This window comes from Littorina saxatilis, linkage group LG8, assembly GCF_037325665.1.
Source record: "Littorina saxatilis isolate snail1 linkage group LG8, US_GU_Lsax_2.0, whole genome shotgun sequence".
NCBI classification, from domain to species: Eukaryota; Metazoa; Mollusca; class Gastropoda; order Littorinimorpha; family Littorinidae; genus Littorina; species Littorina saxatilis.
In genome coordinates, this window is record NC_090252.1 from 58,515,268 (window position 1) to 58,537,275 (window position 22,008).

General features: G+C 40.5%; 1 protein-coding gene across 1 annotated transcript in view; it reads left to right on the plus strand.

Annotated features, from left to right (window-relative positions):
• LOC138973957 (uncharacterized) overlaps positions 1-15,871 on the plus strand; it is a 40,409-nt gene extending 24,538 nt beyond the window's left edge. The window contains exons 5-6 of the mRNA XM_070346655.1: positions 8,962-9,042; positions 15,741-15,871. Coding sequence (XP_070202756.1) covers positions 8,962-9,042; positions 15,741-15,832 — 173 coding nt within the window. The 3' untranslated portion in view covers positions 15,833-15,871. The remainder of the gene's footprint in view (positions 1-8,961; positions 9,043-15,740) is intronic.
• The last annotated feature ends 6,137 nt before the right edge of the window (positions 15,872-22,008 follow it).

Sequence of the window (22,008 nt, forward strand, 5' to 3'; positions counted from 1 at the left end):
CGTGTTGTGGTGTTGCCAGGCAAGCATATCATGTTCCATTTAGAGATAGCTCCATTAGAGTGAGTCAATTAGATACATTTCCAAGGGACAGCACTCCGTATGAATATGGGGAGAGTTGTGGTGCTTGATAATACAGCATGGCCGAACCAACACTATGTCTCTGCATCTCTGTACGTAAAACCCACCAATACAACATGGTCACCAGAGGTGGAGCTTGTCAAGAACGTTTGGACTGAAAGATAAGTCACTCAAGCATAATATTAGACTATGGAGGGAACTGGAAGTTCTCTAAGATTCAATTGGGAAGCAAGAGATCTAGTGGGGAAATGGAATTATTTCAAAGATCACGTGTCTTTGATGTTTAAGGGACCATTAAAAGCCAAGACAGATGAAGAAAAATGTTCCTATCTAATGTTATGGGTCGGAGAGAAGGGTAGGAAAATCTTCTCAACCTGGACATTGACTGATGAGCAGCTGAAAAGTTGCAGAACTACTACGATGTTTTCAAAGCCTACGTTCAGCGCAAATCAAACCCAATCTTTGCAAGGTACAAATTTCACAGCAAGGTACAGGCACCAGATGAAACGTGTGAACAGTTTGTAACAGAACTGACATTGCTTGTGGAAGAGTGTGAGTACGGAGACAAAGAAGATGAGGTGGTGAGAGACAGAATAGTGTTCGGAACAAAATCAGACAAAGTGCGTGAGAAACTCATTGATATTGGGAAAGATCTGACTCTAAAGAAAGCTATTGAGATAGCCAGAGTGGATGAAATGTCAGTGAAACAGCTGCAAGAAATGAATGCGTCAGCTGAAGCAGCCGTTCATGCAGTTAGGCATAGAGAGAGAACGAATGCACAAATGACGTCACGCAGCTGCGACAAGAACAAAGGTACACATGCACCTCGCGAAAACAGAGCTACGGCACAGAAGAAATGCGGTAGGTGTGGCATGAAGCACACACAAGATGCGCAATGTCATTCGATAGGAAAAGAATGCAGAAAATGCAAGAAACCAAACCATTTTGCGAGCATGTGTAGGGCCAGAACAGAGCAAACACACAGCTCAAAGAGAAGAAACAAAGTACACACACTAGACGATAGTGACAGTAGCGACACAGAGGATGACGTGCAAGCGTACTCGTTAGGTACAATCGGCACCGCAAACATGAATACAGTGGATTCCAGATGGTTTCAGAAACTGGAAATAGAAGAGAAAACAGTCAATTTTCAGTTAGATACTGGAGCAAAATGCAATGTCATTTCGGAGAAAACGTTCAAATCTTTCAAAGGAAAGAAACTGGAGAATTCAAATGTCAAGCTTACGTCATATTCAGGCCATACCATCAAGACACTAGGTGCGACGAAACTGACATGCAAGTTCAAGAAAGAAGAGCATGAAGTGAAATTCTATGTCACAGAGATGGATAGTACAGCGATACTTGGTCTGGAAGCTTGTCAGAGATTAGGACTGATCCAGAGAGTAGACACAGTGCAGTCAAGCATGACGCAAGAGGTTAAAGGAGATCACCCTCAGCTAGATGTAAAAGGAGAATACCCATATTCTTTTGAAGGTTTAGGTTGTCTCCCAGGAGAGGTTCATCTCAAAGTTGACCCAGATGTACAGCCAGTAGTACACCCACCCAGAAAAATACCAGTTGCGCTACACAAGAAAGTTAAAGGTGAACTGAAACCTATGGAAAAAGAAGGTGTTATCACAAGACAATAAGAACCTACTGACTGGGTGACCAGTATGGTAGTGGTAGAAACGCCAAAGAAAACAAGAATCTGCATAGATCCACGAGATCTGAACAAAGCTATCAAAAGAGAACACTATCCAATGAAGACGATAGAAGAAGTTGTTTAGAACATGCCACGAGCGAAAGTTTTCTCTAAACTAGATGCAACATCTGGTTATTGGCAGCTCAAGTTGGACAAAGAGAATTCCAAGTTGTGTACATTCAACACACCATGGGGGAGATAGAGATTTCTCAGGTTACCTTTTGGAATAGTTTCAGCTAGTGAGGTATTTCAGAGAGTCATGTCTCAGATGGTAGAATACATAGAAGGCGCAGAAGCTGTCATGGATGATGTTGTCGTGTCGGGATCCAACACGAAAGAGCATGACAAACGAATGAAGAAAGTCATGGAGAAAGCAAAGTCGTACGGTCTCACGTTCAACGACTCAAAGTGCGAGTTTCACAAGTCAAAAATCTCGTATGTAGGGCACATACTGTCAGGTGAAGGTCTGAAAGCAGATCCAGAGAAGATTAGAGCAGTTCAGAAGATGAGCAGTCCTCAGAACAAGAAAGAACTGATGGCGTTCCTTGGGTTCATTCAGTACTTAGGAAAGTTATTACCCAACTTGGCAGATGTGAGCAAACCACTCAGAAAACTGACAGAGAAAGATGCAGTGTGGAAGTGGACAAAGACAGAGGAAGAGAGTTTCAAGAAGCTAAAGAAGCCAGTGACGGAAGCATCAGTACTGAGGTACTATGACCCAGCAAAACCTCTGACACTATCAGTTGATGCGTCATCCACAGGATTAGGTTGTTGCCTCATGCAGGAAGGTCTGCCGATCGCGTTCGGGTCAAGGGCACTGACAAAGACACAACAGAACTGTGCGCAGATAGAGAAGGAAACACTTGCAGTAGTGTACGGATGTGAAACATTTCACACATACGTGTATGGTAGAACGGTAGAAGTAGAGGCTGATCACAAACCATTGCAGTCCATCTTTACAAAACCACTACACAAAGCACCTGTTCGTCTGCAGAGATTCATGTGGCAGCTACAGAAGTATGATCTCAAGGTGAAGTACAAACCCGGGAAAGAAATGTACGTCGCAGATACGCTCAGCAGATCGTACCTCCCAGAAACAAAAGAACAGTTGATTCCAGAGAAAGAAATCAATGCTATCAACCCAAGGTCACACTTGCCCATCTCAGATGAGAAATACGCAGAATTTCAGAGAGAAACAGCAAATGACGTAGAACTGACAGAACTAAAAAAAAAGTCATATTGAAGGGTTTCCCAGAGAACAGAAGAGATCAGTTAGAGCTTATTGGTCATTCATGAGATGAGCTTACATACAGAGACGGTCTGATTTTCAGAGGGCTCAGATTAGTAATTCCCAAGAAGCTTCAAGTAGAACAGCTGCAAAGAATTCATTCATCACATTTAGGCATAGTGAAATGCAAGAGCATGGCAAGAGAATTGGTATTCTGGATAGGTATGTCGTCACATATTGAAGACATGGTCACAGCATGTAGAGTTTGCGCAGAAAACTCCAGAGCTAACTCCAAAGAACCAATGATACCAATAGACATTCCAGATAGACCATGGGCAAAGATCGCAGCAGATTTGGTCGAGCTGAACAAGGCACACTATTTGCTGATAGTAGATTACTAATCCAAATGGCAAGAAGTCATCACACTGAACAGTCTCAACACCAAAACAGTCATTCGCCACATGAAAAGTCAGTTTTCAAGATTTGGAATAGTAGATGAGTTGATCACAGACAACGGACCACAGTTTGCAAGTGCTGAATTCAAGATACAAGATACAAGATACACGAAGTTTTATTGTCCTCATCAATACAATGAAAGTTGGCATGTGTGTGGCAAGACACGATACACTGATACATACACATGTACAAAACACAACTGAAGTTCAATATCAGCACACCCTTACGCAACATACCCACTACTTCAGATACACATGCTACATGTGCCCCTCGGACGTATACGCAACCCACAATTCACCCAGCCATACAGCTCCACATGCACTTACTCATTCATGCAGCACTCTAGCACCCGGCCATGTACAACTCACACACTGGAACCCTCATACGGCTACATATTGCATTATAACACCCGCACAAACATTACAACCTCAAACATCGTACTAGATCTACAACTAACATACACCCACTATCATGCACCGAATACATCATCATACATTACATCATAACATATTGCATTATAACACACGCACAAACATAACAACATTTAACATCGTACTATATCTACAACTAACAAACAATCATACACTATCAAACACCAAGTACATCATCGTACATTAAATTACATCGTACCCCCTCACCCCACCATACATTCACAATCGACATAGAATACATCCTCATACATAGATACACTAGAATGAATACCCGCTTCGCCGGGTAGCCGGCTTCGCCGGGAAGAAGTACTTAGAGCCGTACGCCGGCTTTGCCGGGTCCGAACAATGGACCCGCCAAGCTTAGGTCCCTCCCAGATTCGTGGAATGGGAACAGCACGAAAATGATTCAGTGGTCATAATGCCATTCCTGACCATATCGAGTCCTATCCTTGTCGACGAATGTAACCGTGTTAATCACCTTTGGAGGCGAACTCCACTCAAACAGGACTGAGCAAGTTATGGCTTCTCAAAGGATGGCCAGTACATACAATTACACAAAAGCCGCCAGACCACATCACAAACAGAACTGAACAATGCACAGGTGTTGCTTACATAGAGACACACACACTCACACACACACACACACAAACACAGAGAAGCCGTATCTATAGAGAGATAGATGACAGTGTATTTTTCGCGTGGCTATAAATTGATTCGACCTTTGCACTTTTACAGTGAGGATAATTTACGGGTCCAATTTACGTTCTGTACACTGCGTTGACCTTCTAAAAATAGTAACAGTAACAGAACGCCGGGAATATCCGAAGACGCTCCTTGTCACACAAAAGTGCACCAAACGAAGGAAGGGAGGTAAACGCTGAAAACCTGGAGAAGATGAGAAGATAAGGAAGAGTTACTTATAATGGTGAAATGAACACAAAAACTAAAATCATTTCAGCGCTGCGCGCTGAGAGCACGTGTTGAAATATCTCATCGATGATATTGTGTCCGGGGTGTAGCTTAATACGGTGTCCAAATTTGAAAAAGATCCACCGAGAACTTTGGCTTTGGTGTGTCGGTATGGGGGCCCGGGTAGCTGAGGTGGAACCAAAATAGCTGAGGTGGAACCAAAATCGGTTCAGCGCTGCGCGCTGAGAGCACGTGTTGAAATATCGACCAGGTTGTGTCCTGTACCGGGTCAACCTGAATATGCCCACCAAATTTGAAGCAGATCCATCGAAAACTTTGGCCGTGCATCGCGCACAGACAGACACACAGACACACAGACACACAGACACTAGTCGTATATATATATATAATTATATATATAGATTACATCATAAACCCCATACATTATCACAAATTACATTACATCATACCCCACCCCCCCCTATACGTACAGTTCACATCACTCATTGTCCTTCTGCAGTCACAGTTCGCATCACCCATAGTACTCACAGCACAGTTCACATCACCCATAGTCCTCACAGTCAAATTTCACAGCACTCAAGTCTATCTAGTATACTATCACATTCACAGGGACTGGTTGTAGAGTCGTACAGCCATCAGGAGGAACGAGTCCCTCATCCGGTTCGTCCTGGCCCGCCAGCACCTCAACCGGCGTGATGACTCACGCGTGGGCTCGCACGACGCAGAGTTCATGAAAGAGTATGAAATCAAACATACCACCACAAGCCCTTACCACCCTCAGGGTAACGGTCAAGCAGAAAGAATGGTCCACACAGTGAAGAATCTGATGAAAAACTTCAAAGATCCTTACAGATCACTCCTAGACTACAGAAACACACCATTAGACACAGGAAATTCACCTGCAGAATTGTTTCTACAATACAATACAATAGGCAGAAAATTGAAAACAACACTCCCAACAAGAGCAGAACTGCTGAAACCAGAAAAACAGCAGAACAAGAAGAATCACAAAGATTTGATTGCTCGCCAGAAGAAGCAGAAAGAGTACTTTGACAGAAAAGCCAGTGGCAATTTGACAAAACTCAGAGCAGGAGATCCAGTCATGATGCAGTTTGGTAACAGATGGAAGAAAGCAGAAGTAGTTACTCCTCATTCTACACCAAGATCCTATGTAGTCAGAGATGAAGAGAATGCAGAATACAGAAGAAACCGCAAAATGCTCAGACCAACAAAGGTAGCATCCAGAGACAGTGATTCCAACAGAATAGTTACCATGCCAACTACTGATCAGAATGTGAAAGACTCAAATCAGAAAGAAAAAGAACAGAAAATAGGAACTGAACAGATTCCAGTACAAACTGATGACAAGAACATGGTTGAAAACAAAGACAGTGCAGTAACAACCAGATCAGGAAGAGTTGTCAAACAACCCAAGAAATACAGTGATGAGTACACATGAACTGAGTAGGTACAGCTAACAGTAATGATGATGAAAGTATGCTAGAGTAGACAGCAGAGTATGATAACCAGTTAAAATTAATATTAAAAGTCCTACGGTTTTGAGCCATTAAGGTATGATAACCAGAGTAACTTGGTACTATTTGAGTCACTTGAGAAAAAGTGGCTCTATGTAATCGGTCAGTGTTAGTCTGTCCGGCCGGCCGTCCGTCCGTAGACACCACCTTAACGTTGGACTTTTCTCGGAAACTATCAAAGCGATCGGGCTCATATTTTGTTTAGTCATGACCTCCAATGACCTCTACACTTTAACGATGGTTTCGTTGACCTTTGACCTTTTTCAAGGTCACAGGTCAGCGTCAAAGGAAAAATTAGACATTTTATATCTTTGACAAAGTTCATCGGATGTGATTGAAACTTTGTAGGATTATTCTTTACATCAAAGTATTTACATCTGTAGCCTTTTACGAACGTTATCAGAAAAAACAAGGGAGATAACTAGCCTTTTCTGTTCGGCAACACACAACTTAACGTTGGGCTTTTCTCGGAAACTATAAAAGTGACCGGGCTCAAATTTTATGTGAACGTGACTCATTGTGTTGTGAATAGCAATTTCTTCCTGTCCATCTGATGCCTCATATAATATTCAGAACTGCGAAAGTGACTCGATCGAGCGTTTGCTCTTCTTGTTTAATTTCAGAAAGTTATGAATAGTTCAGTTGTATTTTGTATTGATTATGATTTACAGTATTGATTAAAAAAAAAGATTCAGAATATGAATAAGAAGGTATGCTGGAGATAAATAATGTTTGAAGAAAGATTTTATTTTCAATTGCTCAAAGACACTAAATGAACAGAAGATTCATTCACGCAATGATTGAAACAATGACTGGGTACAAGATGTTTGTAACACATGTAAAAATAACATTCACATCATATAAACATGCAGACGCAATGATAATGTCTTGAAGATTTTATTATGTTTATTGGAGTGCAAAAACATTGTCCATCTCTAGGTGATGTAGGTAAACATAGAATAGTAACAAGAGTGTGAATGTGTAACACATCCATTGTCAGTATGAATGCTGAAATTGTCAGTATGAAAGTTTAAGAATTGCTCAATGTGTGAATAAGAACTTTTTTATAAGTGAAGTTTCACAAGAGTAAGTTTACAAGTTTTGGTTCTGTTCTAAGTGTTAAATAAAAGAAAAGAAATGTTGTCCCACATAATTTAGTAAAAGATAAAGATTCAAAATCTAGATGTACATCCAAGTTGAAGAAAATGACTAGAAGTATTTTCGTATCTGTAAAAGAAAAGATGTCATGTATATAGCTAGGCAAGCATATCATGTTCCATTTAGAGATAGCTCCATTAGAGTGAGTCAATAAGCTAAAGGTCCAGGGGACAGCACTCCGAATATGAATATGGGAAGAGTTGTGGTGCTTGATAATAAAGCATGGCCGAACCAACACTATGTCTCCGCATCTCTGTACGTAAAACCAACAAATACAACAGTTTGCATTGTATACTGTGCTGTGTATTGTGTAGTATTGATTGTACTTTGTTGTGTATTCTGGTTGTATTGATTGTGTTGTACTGTGCATCATGGTAGTATTGGTTGTACTTTGCTGTGTATTGTGGCAGTATTGATTGCAATGTGTTGTGTAGTGTGGTTGTGTTGATTGTTCTGTGTTGTGTGTTTTGGTTGTGTGGAGTGTATGTGCTGTGTATTGCTAGTGTGTGGATTGAACTGTCCTGTGCATTGTACATGCTTGTATTGATTGCAATATGATATGCGTTGTGTTTGTATAGATTGTGCTGTGCTTTGTAGTGTAGTTGTACTGTTTTATAATGTGTTGTATCGTGTATTTGTATTGGTTGTATTGTGATGTGTACTGTGATTGCATTGTGGAATGTTGTGGGCATGTATTGAGTTTACTTTGCTATGTAGCGTAATTGTATTGGTGGCAATGTTCTAGTAAACTTATTGTTATATTGATTGTACTGTGCTATGAATTGTTGTTGTATTGATTTGTATTATGTTGTGCATTGTGATTGTATTCAGTGTAATGTGCTGCTTATTGTACGTAATTGTATTGATTGGTGTGTGCTTGTCATCGTGGTTATATTGATTCTGCTGCGATGTGTATTGTGATTGTAGTATTCGTACTGGGGTAAGTGTTGTGGTTGTATTGATTGTAGTGTGTTATATATTGGTGTTGTATGGATTGTTATTTGCTGTGCATTGTGGTTGTATTGATTGCACTATGTTGTGTATTATGGTTGTATTGATTGCAGTGTGCTGTATATTGATGTATGAATGATTTTTTACTGTGCATTGTCGTTATATTGATTGTACTATGCTATATATTGTGGTTGTATTGATTGCAGTGTGTTGTATATTGGTGTTGTATGGATTGTTATTTGCTGTGCATTGTGATTATATTGATAGCACTATGTTGTGTATTATGGTTGTATTGATTGCAGTGTGCTGTATATTGATGTATGAACTATTTGTTGCTGTGCATTGTCGTTATATTGATTGTACTATGCTATATATTGTGGTTGTATTGAGTGTACCTTCCTGTGAATCGTGGTTATATCAATTATACTGTACTCTTGTATTGTGTTTATATCAATTATACTGTGCTCTTGTATTGTGTTTATATTAATTCAGAGATCAACCTCGGCGGTGACTGTACGGGGTCGAAGAGTGTGCACTGCATCGCTGGATCAGTGTGTGCAGGCGGCACGTGCAGTGAGTCTTCTCGCTTGTGTTGACCAATTTTCTTGTGTTAATATATGTTTCCCCTTCTTTGATGTATTTCCTTGTATTCATATATTTTCCCTGTATTTGATGTATCTCCTTGTGTTTAAAATATGTTCCCTTTCTGTCACCTGTTTTCGTGTGTTCATATCTTTCTTTCTTTATTTGGTGTTTAACGTCGTTTTCAACCACGAAGGTTATATGGCGACGGTGTTCATATCTTAACAATTAAGTAAAGTGCACTGCCAAGGCACTGCATACCCCCAGCGAAGGACAAATCCGCTCTCGCTCTCTCTCTCTCTCTCTCTCTCTCTCTCTCTCTCTCTCTCTCTCTCTCTCTCTCTCTCTCTCTCTCTCTCTCTCTCTCTCTCTCTCTCTCTCTCTCTCTCTCTCTCTCTCTCTCTCTCTCTGTCTCTCTTTCTCTTTCTCTCTCTCTCACACACACACACACACACACACACACACACACACACTAACTGTAACAGTAACACCAACACGTGTGCACAAAATGAACACACACAAACACACAGCGCGCAAGAAAGAGACCCCAGAGAGGGGATGACGTCATGATGCATTGACGTCAACGCCTTTCGACATCATCTTCTTAAAGGCATATGTACGCGCTCCCGTGTTTACAAAGTTTAGTTTGCCCATAATCGATGTCAAACGCACCATAAGACCATATAATGACGATATGTCACCATGCGCGGACCATAATACATGCATTACAGCTTGTTCTAGCCTCTGAAAAAGTGAGGATGTCAACAAAGCCGCGGTGTTAGCTCCCTTGCATCAACGTTACATGTGTTGCCAAATCTATAAGTAGGACGATCCAGATCAAAATGAAAATTAACATATCTCAACATTGAAGGGGTCCTAGACCACAATATTTTGCAGGGAACTTAATTTAGCATGTCTCCAGCTGTTGGTAAAGCAATTAGCGTGTATAGTCATCGAGTACATATGCCTTTAAGCAAGCTTAATCCATAGACTTGGAAACTATGGATATTCTACCCGGCCAAAGCGGCCCATTGAAGAGTGCTTTTCATTTCAAGATGGACGACGAAATCAGACTCAATACCGTAGTGAAGAATGAATGTATCGACTTTGGTTGACCCGAAGTAGGGGAAGGGCTCCTAATATGGACCACCTCTTGATCTGACAAACTAACGACGCTAGAGCGCTAAAAACAATTTCATTCGCTGTATTCACCCTCTCTGGATAATTTGGACAAGTCAAAACAGTTGCAGAAGCACAAACCTCAAAACCGTTAGGCTTTTACTCTTGTTTTCACTTTTGGCAGCGTTCACTCTAACTGTGACGCCTAAAACGGACTCGTTTCTGTCCACAGCCAAAGCTTTTATCACACAAAAGTTGCTATATATGACAGCTAAGACCGTATTTGTTACATGTTAGCAGTTTTGACCCCGAGTTTCTACTGCAAACAAAAAAGAATAGCAACATCTCAAAGTATGTGTGAGTCCCCTAATATGGACCACCTTCAACAAATCGAAGAAAATAAAAGCTAAAGGCTATTTTCATTAATTCATTAGGAAACTTGCTGAAAATAATCTATAACTAGCCCTTGAGATTTCAACAACAAAAAATCAAATTGTCTTCTTTTAATTTTGTGGATGTTGATAATTTCACTTATTTTTACTCTGTTTTTGATATGCTTCTTTAGTTTCCTGGTGTGCTTCAAATAATGGTCTCATTAACCCGAAACAGATAAATCTAAAGCATATTTGAATTAGTCTGACTTGCACACTAAGTTGTATCATGTTATTTTGAAGTATAGGGAGCTTTTGACAGTGATTCGTGAATGCCGCTTCACTGGTCCATATTAGGAGCCTGGGCGCCTAATATGGACCATTTGTGATTTTTTTTAATTTAATTTTTGCTGAATGTCTATCAAAACTATTTCAATCTAATTAGGCCTAACGATTAACCTGAGAGAGAAGGACTACCAAACACAAATTAAACTTCTTTGCAAGAAAACAAGCTAGTTATCAGCATGAAACAAAACGTGATCCATATTAGGAGCCCTTCCCCTACAAGAACTAACCTCCTACCTGTATTATTTCATACTGCGATGCATTGACATGTTGAATGAAACTCGAAATCCCAGCGCTCACGCTGACTGGTTCCGGCCGTGCTCAGTAAACAACATAGAACACATAACTATGTGTTACAATTAACTTACGTCATCACCAAGTACGTAAAGTATAATTTGTGACGTAAAGTACTCAGAAAGAAGCACACCGGGCGCTGGTCGAAGTTACACGCATGCGCTTTCTGGCTAATAAGATTTGAGACGCCAAGACATGAACAGATAACTCTCTTCTCCGCCATTGATAGTGCCTTCCCTTGGACTTCGTCGAAGCTCCCACGAAGTCTAGTTCCGGTAGCTTCGCGAAGTGAGCTACGCGTAGTCGACGTCTTCCAATTAAGGACCGGCTTAAGGGTGTGCGTGTCTGTTTGTGTGCGGATACGTGCGTCATATGAAACGAGTGTTCACTGAAGAAGCGGAGTCTGTGTTTTATAAACTGAAAATCATCGAACGCAGAAGAAGAAGAAAATAAACTGAAAATAAAAAGCGCGCATGATTCATAAAAATACACTAAAAAAATATGGCATTGACGGGGCTCGAACCATCGACTTCAAAAACAGCGCCGCGGACATCTGTCAAAATCGAACTAACTAGGAAACGTCTATTGTGTGAGATACAGGACTCACGGTAGTCGTTGTGTTAATTAGGTCAGTTCGACCGTCGCTTACCCCGCTTGGCGTGCAATGCACGGAGTTCTACCGACCTCATTTAAAAAAAAAAAAAATGTTTGGCGAATTCTCTCGAATGAAACGCCAATGAAGAAACCGTTTTGATATTTTTTTTGTGCATGGAAGTTGTGTGAGTGTATGTGTGTGTAGTATTTGTGTGTGTGTGTGTGTGTGTGTGTGTGTGTGTATTTATGTGTGTGTGCGTGTGTGTGCGTGTGTGCGTGTGTGTGTGTGTGTGTGTGTGTGTGTGTGTGTGTGTGTTTGTGTGCGTGTATGCGTGCGTGTATGTTTGTGTGTGTGTATGTGTGTGTGTGTGTGTGTGTGTGTGTGTAACTTGGGGTAAGAGGGAGGGACGGCCGATTTGTCCGTCGCTGTGTGTATGCAGTGCCTTGGGTGGTTGACACTGTGCCATAGGCATGGCACTTCTACTTAATTATTATTAGTATTATTATTTAAGTTATTGAGACATCCCAATGCACTAAGGGATTTATAGAGCAAATTCATTATTGAACGAAGCGCTTAGCGCTGAGTTCAATAATTATTTTCGAGATTTGCTCTATAAATCCCTTAGTGCACTGGGTTTGTTTCAATAATGATATTGTCAGTACCGCCATAGAAAAAAGAAGATTCCAAACGCACACTTTGCTACGCGCATTTGAATAGGCATAAGTGTGTGGTCAGGTTGTGTACAGTAAGATCTACTTTTGTTTGGGCCGGTGTCTCAAGTGTGTCGTGCTTTCGTCTCACGCATTTTAATTTATGTTGGTAAATTCCAGTGTAGCGTTAATCTGAACAGTGATGATCTTTCAGAGAGACCTCATTTGAACTCGTAAAAAGGACTGTGCTCTTCTTTATTTGCGATTCAAAAGCTCCAGTCGAACTTCGATGGATTGACTGTGCGGAGTGACTCCCCTTGAATTGACTACCGCCCCGAAGGACTCGACGGTTAGCACATTTTCAAAATAAATGTGGCATATTTCTCGTGTTGTATCTTCACTCATCGGGGAGTCTGATACTAAATATGAACGGTAAGAATGCTCTGAACCCTACACGTATTATATCCCCATCGTTTTTTCGTTCACATTTGCCCAACATGTTAATTTGCTGAGCGGGGTTTATGTCGTCTGCTACTGCTAGGCTAGAACAATCGAACCACTGCAGTCTGCACTGTCACTGAGTCTGCACGAATAAGGCAGGCTGGTAATAAGTCTTATTTTATATGGTAAGAACGTTCTGAACCCTACACGTTTTCGATTACGATTGTTCTTGCCTTGAAATAATAATTCGGAAACCATTCATTTACTGAACTGATGCAGTCGTATTTCAGTGTAATCTAGTCTGCTACGTATATATTCCAAATGCTGATCTAGTTCAGTGGTACGTTATCGGAATAACACTTGTGTTTTCTGTTTCCTGCTGGGAATTGTATACTATAGTCCAAGCATATTAGAGAACAACGTTGAAGTGACAATGACTAGGTTTAAAATGTCCCTTATCAGAAAGTTCAACCTCAGTCCTTTGATGTTTATTAAACACATTTTCATATAAAGTTGGCGCTTCATATGGAAAAGTGGCTTTGAAATTGACCCTAATCCTTCTTTGGGCTCTGTAAATGTCGTTTGGGGCTATGGTTGTAAAACGGTATCTACTGGTCACCCCAATGTATAAACTGAAAACTCTTTCTGCACCAGAACACGCAGAAAGGATTGTATCTGCCTGATGTCTGATGCTTTTCAAAATCCCCAACCACTATCACCTTCAAAACGGACACTAACTGACACTGTTGTTTTTCCCTATATAATCCTTACTATTTTTTCGAGACGTCGTCCTGTTGTGTATTTAGCTTGCCACAACCTCATACATGGTCCTAAAAGTTAAAGTTGAAGAAAATACTAAAGATAAATGAACAAGCTGACGCAGTGTCATTCGCACCGTGAATCTCCCCATGGGAACATACTAAAGTCTGGTTCCAAATAGGCTCAATTTCCTGCTATTTCTTTGTAGTTCTGCCTCGTAGGGGTAGGGGTGTTCAAACCAAAGGCACCTTTAAACCAAAATTCAAATCACACATCTTACAATACTAAGACACTCAGCAGTGAAAGGGTGTCTGCTGGTAAAAAATTCCAAACAATCCTAAAAGTACTTCACTACTAAACGTGCTTTTAAAAAGAGCCGTTATTTTTCCCTCTATAATCAGTATTGTGTTTTCTGCGAACATGTAGTCTATTTAGATAATTGTCCTGTGCACATGAGTTGCTAAAGCGTTTTCAGTTGGGCATATGTCGAAAAGCAAAGAATTAGCCCTTTGAAAACCATCAGAACTGTCACACAAAAATAACATTTACCTATCTCACCAACTGACCAAACATAGGGCTTTTCCTTATGTATTATGTATTGTCGTGTTTTTTGTAGCATACTTGTGAAAACAGCCACCACTGTTGTAAATGATACTTTAAAGAGCATTATTTCATTTTTACAGTTGAAGGACAACCTGGACTGCCGTATATTACAGCTGTTTTACAATCAGCCAAAATGTTCTTAACAAACGTATGTTAAGAACAACTCCCATAGTGAAATTGAAGGAAAACACTTGACTAAATGTAAAAAGAAGATTCAAAACGCACATTGTGCTACGCGCATTTGGATAGGCGTAACTGTGTGGTCAGGTTTGTGTCAGATCTACTTTTGTGTGGGCTGTCTCAAGTGTGTCGTGCTTTCGTCACACGCAAACTCTTGTTTTAATTTTTGTTGGTAAATTCCAGAGAAGCGTTAAGCTAAAAAGTGATGATCTTTCATACATATATCTCATTTAAACTCGGAGAAAGGACTGTGCTCTTAGTTATTTGCGATTCGAAACCTTCATCGAGCTTCGACAGATTGATTGTTCAGCGTGTTGCCCCTTGAATATTGACTCCAAGGCCACGGTTAGCACATTTTCAAAGTAAGTGTGGTATGTTTCTCGTTTTGAATGCTCTGAACTCTACACGTATTATATCCCCATCGTTTGCTTGTTCACTTTTGCCCAACATGTTAATTTGCTGCGGGGTTTATGTCGTCTGCTAGGCGGCTAGGGCAATCGAACCACTGAACTGCAGTCTCATTTCAAAAACAAAAATTGCTCGTCTGCACGCATGAGGCAGGCTGGTAATAAGTTTTATACATGGTAAGAACGTTCTTAACCCTACACGTTTTCGAGTCCGATTGTTGTTGCCTTGAAATAATAATTCGGAAACCATTCATTTACTGAACTGATGCAGTCGTATTTTAGTGTAGTCTACCATAACAGAGTCGACAGGTCACAGTCTAGCTGGTACGTTATCGGAATAACACTTGTGTTTTGTGTTTGTCGCTGGGAATTTTATACTAACTCATCATTTGGTAATGTGGTTAATAAGCTACATGCCACTAACACGGCATATGAGAAGAATCTTTGCAAGTCAAAACGAGAAGAGACACAGCCTCTTCTATTTTTAGATCTGCGGGAATCACTGTGCCACAGGCGCCTGCGATCTGTTAGGAACAAAAACCCACTTCTGCTTTGAGCCGCAGGAAATGTATGGTTATTTGTTGGTAAAGTGGAGAAAATAAGCTACATGTCATTAATTAATTCTGAGGATGAAATTACAGTCTCGCTTTGGCAAAGGGCGTCAGAATACGCTCTGTGGAAAAGTTAGCGCACTTCAAGAGTGCGCTAACAGATTTAAGCGCATCGCCATTAGCCAATCAACTGGTTCACATCAGTCATGTGACACTAGTACTTACTGACAATTATTATTATCATTATTATGATTATTGTTATTAGTAGTAGTATAGTTAGACGTAGTTGCCGTAGTAGTAGTAATAAGAGTAGTGTAGTAGTATGAGTACTATTATTATTATTAGTAGTAGTATTATGGTTATGTCTTCCACAGAGCTTGACATAGATGTGTCCTGTACCGGCAGTGAGTCCTTCTGTCGATTTGGAGCCGAGTGTGATCCAGTACTGGCCAAATGCAGTAAGTAACAATTGCTCAAGCAGCGATGAAGACGATGATGCCAAGCTAAAAGGGGGCTCATATGTACGGTGAAATACGGGCAGATGAGGAAAGTGAACAAGGAACATGGGGTCCGTTCTCTATCCACTATCTTACCCGCACCGTCTAGGTGTGGATGCTGACTATCACATGACACTGTTGCTCTGATCGCACTGTGATAGTTACAACGTCGATTGCTTTTGAGGAGGAGGAGAACGAAACGCAATAGAAAGACGAGAAATGGGTCCTTTCAAAGATAGCTAGGGAAAGCAAGGTTGGAGCAACCAGCCGGCAACTCCCACCTTGAACGGTGAAAGTGCCGGTTTGTTTGTCAATGTTCATGGGAGAAAGAAAATAGAACTTCAGAACAGTTTTTTGTTCTCTTTCCTCCGCTCCATAGACGCCTGATTCTCCGGAGAATCTTGCTTTCACAAGTATTTTGAAACCCTACGCGTGACGTGAGCTCCTCAAATAGCGTGACCTGAATGTGCTGACTGAATTTAAAACACAGACAATAGACCTTTTTCACTTAAATTTTGGCGCATGCGCTGTGAAGTTTATTGTCAGATCTACCGGAACTAGGGGGCAAAAGGAAAAAATCGACAACGAGGCTTGGTGCTAAGTCAAGTGCGGAGACGACGAGGTAAACTGTTGTGTTTGCAACTGCAAGTGCAACAGTGGAATGAAGAAAGAGAAATACGGTGGACACAATTTGTCATTGTATGGCTTTCCGATGGGTGCAAGTGCGAAGGCGCAACAGCGAAGGACGTGATGGGTGCAAGCAATCCGACGACAGGGGTTTGTCGTGCCAAGTTGAAAAGTCTGCTCGAGTCACTTCGTGTCTGGCAATGGCACGGCTATCAGCGATGCCAACTACGTTGACTTCGTACCCACCCTTAATCTTGGATTTTCCCCTCCCCACTCTCTACCTCTCTCTCTCTCGCATGATACCGTATATACATACACGGATGTTTTTCTGTGTGTGAGTTTGTGTGTACGATACCGTGTGTACGTGTGCGTGTGTGTGTGTGTGTGTGCGGTGTGTGTGTGTAAGTGTGTGTGTGTAATGAAGAGAGAGAGAGAGAGAGAAAGAAAGAGAGAGAGAGAGAGAGAGAGAGAAAGAGAGAGAGAGAGAGAGAGAAAGAGAGAGAGAGAGAGAAAGAGAGGTAATTGAATTTGCCTTTAACCGAATGAAAACTATTGTCAAAAACAGTGCATTCAGAACTAAAACCAACCAACCATAAAATAAAAAGCACCCTCCATCCCTTTTAACTGTCTCTCTCTTCCGCTTTCTTGCGCTTTTTCTGTTTGTCAATCCCCCCCTCTCTCTCTCTCCCCCTCTCATTTCATAAAAGAATTTGGGAGAGAAGAAAATGTTTCAATATCCTCGGTTATACCTTGTGTCAATATTTCCATTTACAAATATATGCAATAACACTGTCTTACAATTAGTCAAAAACAAAGCCCTTTTTTTCTGAAAATATCAAAATCCGAAAGAAACAACTGAAAATCATGCAGAGACTTTCTTCCGAAAATTACAAATCTCAGGCAAATTGAAAGGAACAACAAAATATTCCTTCAGAGAGAGCGAGGGAGAGAGAGAGAGAGAGAGAGAGAGAGAGAGAGAGAGAGAGAGAGAGAGAGAGAGAGAGAGAGAGAGAGAGAGAGAGAGAGAGAAAGAGAGAGAAAGAGAGTCACACACACACACACACAGGCACACACACACACACATACACACACACACACACACACACACACTTTTTTATGTGTAAGTATATCTACGCACATACCCTCCCAGAGGGAGACTCATGGCGTTTACAAAATGCCGTGTGAGATGGAATTTTTTACACAATATATTAAGCATTCACATCGGCCAGTAAATCTCAAGCGTGTTAGGCGAGTATATACTTTTCACGGCTTATTATTCCAAGTCACACGGGTATTTGGTGGACATTTTTTTTATATATGTCCATACAATTTTGCCAGGAAAGACCCTTTTGTCAATCGTGGGATCTTTAACGTGCACACCCCAATGTAGTGTACACGGGACCTCGGTTTTTCGTCTCATCCGAAAGACTGGACACACACTGAAACAGACAGACACACGCACACACACGCACACACATACATACACAGACATACACATACACACACAAACCACGAGTGAGAGCGAGAGACTGAACAAATGAGAAAGAGAGAGTCGTCAGTAAGTAGTGGTATTGACACGTAGCGATAATGACACGTCGCGCTAAAAGATGTAGTGCTGTCGACACGTAGTGATCACTGGGCGAAAAGTGGCGTTTTGTATCTTTCAAAAATACTCAAAACCCAACAAAACTTCAAGTTTCAATGGGTTTATTACATTTTGGTGTTCACGACAACGCCAGATTTTGATTGGATTTTGTTGAAGTTATCGCAGCGAAATTGCCTGGAATTTCAGCGCGTTTTGCGACGGTCAAAACATCATGTTAAACCATGTTACAGCATGTCTGTAACATGCAAAAATTCCAAGTTTTGATGGCATTAAAGCTTTGGTTTAACGCCAAGTAACATCATGTTATCGTAGACTTAACTTGCAAAACTGCTTGTTTTGGTGGTGTTACAGCTTGCTTGTAATGTGATTAACATCATGTTATTGCTGGTATAACATGCAAAACCCCATGTTATGTTGGTGTTAAAGCTTGCTCAAATGCCTATTAACTCCATGTTATGTTGGTGTTAAAGCTTGCTCAAATGCCTATTAACACCATATGTTAGTTGGTGTTAGGCTTGATTATTAATGTAAAAAAACACCATGTTGTGACGTTCACATGATTGTTTTCCACTGGATGGAATTTTGTGGAAAAGAAAGCATGTTGTTTGGGAATTGTGTGCGGGTTTCATGCTTGGCTATTGCACTTTGCTGACTTGTCACAGGTCAATTTACATTTAACAATATTAGTTTTCAAATGCATCATCCTTCACACATTATGTAAACATCTTTAACATTAACACTTTGGTTGTAAAATGATTGCACTTTATTCAAACAGGACAAAAAACAAAAATGCTGATTGACAATGTACAATAGCAAAGGACTATTTTGAGTGGAGACAGTGTTCATCCACACTATAATTGGATAGGCTAAAATAAATTATTTAAATCGACGAAGGCCACACGAAATGAAAACACACCATCAGTAAATTACTTCCCTTGTGAGTAAGAGCGTCATACCCATAAGAGCCATGTAAGTTTTAGCCCATGTGAGTGTGTGTTGGGAGGGGGGGGGGGGGGGGGGGGGGGGGCAGATGCCCTGTGAAAACATTGGCCATATATATATGTGAATTACTTCCCTTGGGTATGAACATTTATGAATGATTAAGGCCACACAAAATGAAAATCAGTAAATAACAAAATCACTTCCCTTGTGAGTAAGAACAGTCATACCATGTTCCAACTTTTTGCTAAAAATTCGCCCACAATGTGACCTTCAAAGTTAAAAAGGGGTAACTGAACTTCATGTTTGGATGTCATGGAGTCCAAAACTTGACTAAATATTAAACAAGTTGCGTAAGGCGAAAATACAACATTTAGTCAAGTAGCTGTCGAACTCACAGAATGAAACTGAACGCAACGCAACGCAGCAAGACCGTATACTCGCAGCATCGTCACTCCACCGCCCGTGGCAAAGGCAGTGCCAGTGGAATTGACAAGAAGAGCGGGGTATTCGTTGCGCTGAGAAGGATAGCACGCTTTTCTGTACCTCTCTTCGTTTTAACTTTCTGAGCGTGTTTTTAATCCAAACATATCATATCTATATGTTTTTGGAATCAGGAACCGACAAGGAATAAGATAAAAGTGTTTTTAAATTGATTTGGACAATTTAATTTTGATAATAATTTTTATATATTTAATTTTCAGAGCTTGTTTTTAATCCGAATAAAACATATTTATATGTTTTTGGAATCAGCAAATGATGGAGAATAAGATAAACGTAAATTTGGATCGTTTTATAAATTTTTATTTTTTTTTTACAATTTTCAGATTTTTAATGACCAAAGTCATTAATTAATTTTTAAGCCACCAAGCTGAAATGCAATACCGAAGTCCGGGCTTTGTCGAAGATGACTTGACCAAAATTTCAACCAATTTGGTTGAAATATGAGGGCGTGACAGTGCCGCCTCAACTTTAACGAAAAACGGATATGACGTCATCAAAGACATTTATCAAAAACATGAAAAAAACGTTCGGGGATTTCATACCCAGGAACTCTCATGTCAAATTTCATAAAGATCGGTCCAGTAGTTTAGTCTGAATCGCTCTACACACACACACACACACACACACACACACACACACACACACACACACACACACACACACACACACACACACGCACACACACACACACACACACACAGACACAAGCACATACACCACGACCCTCGTCTCGATTCCCCCCTCTACGTTAAAATATTTAGTCAAAACTTGACTAAATATAAAAAGAGCCCCTGCAATGAATACTCCATGTTTAGTCCTATATCAGTTTTTGGTGGCGCTGATTTGGCAAATGAAATGTTTTAATTATGTTGTGCTGGCTTGCAGCCCAAGAGAAATATTAAACAAAAGCAAATTTATTTCTTCAAGCCTAACCATCATAATGCCATTTATGCATGGTGATCTGTAAACTTTTGTTCTCTGTGCACAATGCATGTGTAAACATGTTGTTGTTCGCAGAACGCAAAACCAATTTCACATTTTAACCATTGGGCTGGATGTCGCGACATATGGCGCACTACTTTACGTATACTGTCACCTGGTTGTCACGACATATGTCGCGCTACTGGCTCAGTCTGTTTGGTCGGTTCCGATTACCTCCCATGGATGCGAAAACCTATATGACCGTTTTTTTGTTATTTGTCTCTCTGGTAAATTCACCAGTGGCTATGTAACATGTGTTACAGAATTACACCAGTGTAAGGGTTAACATTTTATTTTTCACTCACATGTTTGCTGAAGTGTACACATTTTGTTCCATTTAGTGCTGTTTTTTTCCCCGTCTCAAGACACATATGATGATGTGTACAACTATTGTTCTCTGGGCACATTTGTTTGCACATTTATGTCCCTTACTTATGTCAATGTAGCCGCTAATTTGTTTTAATCCAGTCAATCGTACAAACGTTTCATTGTGGGTGACTCGAGCTGTCGGGGTACTGCCACGAGATTTATTTCCCAATTATATGATTGGTGTCATAATTATATTCTTTTACACATTTTAACTAGCATTCATCATCTTGATTGAAGCGTGACAAAATGATTTTGTCACATTGATTGAATTCTCACACTGTCCACATTGACTGAAATCTCAGAAAAGGGGCACAATTTAACGCCGTTTTATTCTTTCCCAATTATATGATTTTTATTGTTCACAGAACCCACTGTATAGTTACCACTGGGTTACTTGTTCATTCCTATTTGCTGATGTGTAAAACGTGTTTTTGTACTGTGCACACTATTTGCTCATTTAACGCTGTGTTTATGTGTTTGTTTCACTCCCATGTGTCATAGTTTCTTAGATTTCGGTCAATGTAGCCACTTTTTTTTTGTTTTGCCGCATTTAGCCTTTCCTTCGTAACTGTCTGCCTTCACCAAGCTGTAGATTATTGCATTACTAATGGCGAGCAGCTACGCAAGAAAACAAAAAAAGTTTATTCAAGCGCCGAGCCTGGTAACAAGAAAATATCGCCACATTGACCGAAATTTCAGAAAGAATCACATGGTTTGCTGCTGTGTAAATGGTTTGCAGTTCATTGCACATTGAACGCTGCTTTTCTTAGGTTTGATATTTTAGCACATTTGTTGTTCTGTGTGTGCTAGCGCTTTGTTTGGGTAACTTTGTCGCAATTACTTCTAAATGTAATGTGTTACTGTTGTCACTGCACAAGTTATGGCCAATCCACCACTGTGCCCTTATTTTTATCTCTCCCAATAAATGTATGGCATTTTGTTCTGTACGCGCGTGCCATTGCACATTGAACACGTTTTTGCTGTTGCTTATTGACTCACATGCGAAGCAAAAGTGAGTCTATGTACTCACCCGAGTCGTCCGTCCGTCCGTCCGTCCGTCCGTCCGTCCGGAAAACTTTAACGTTGGATATTTCTTGGACACTATTCAGTCTATCAGTA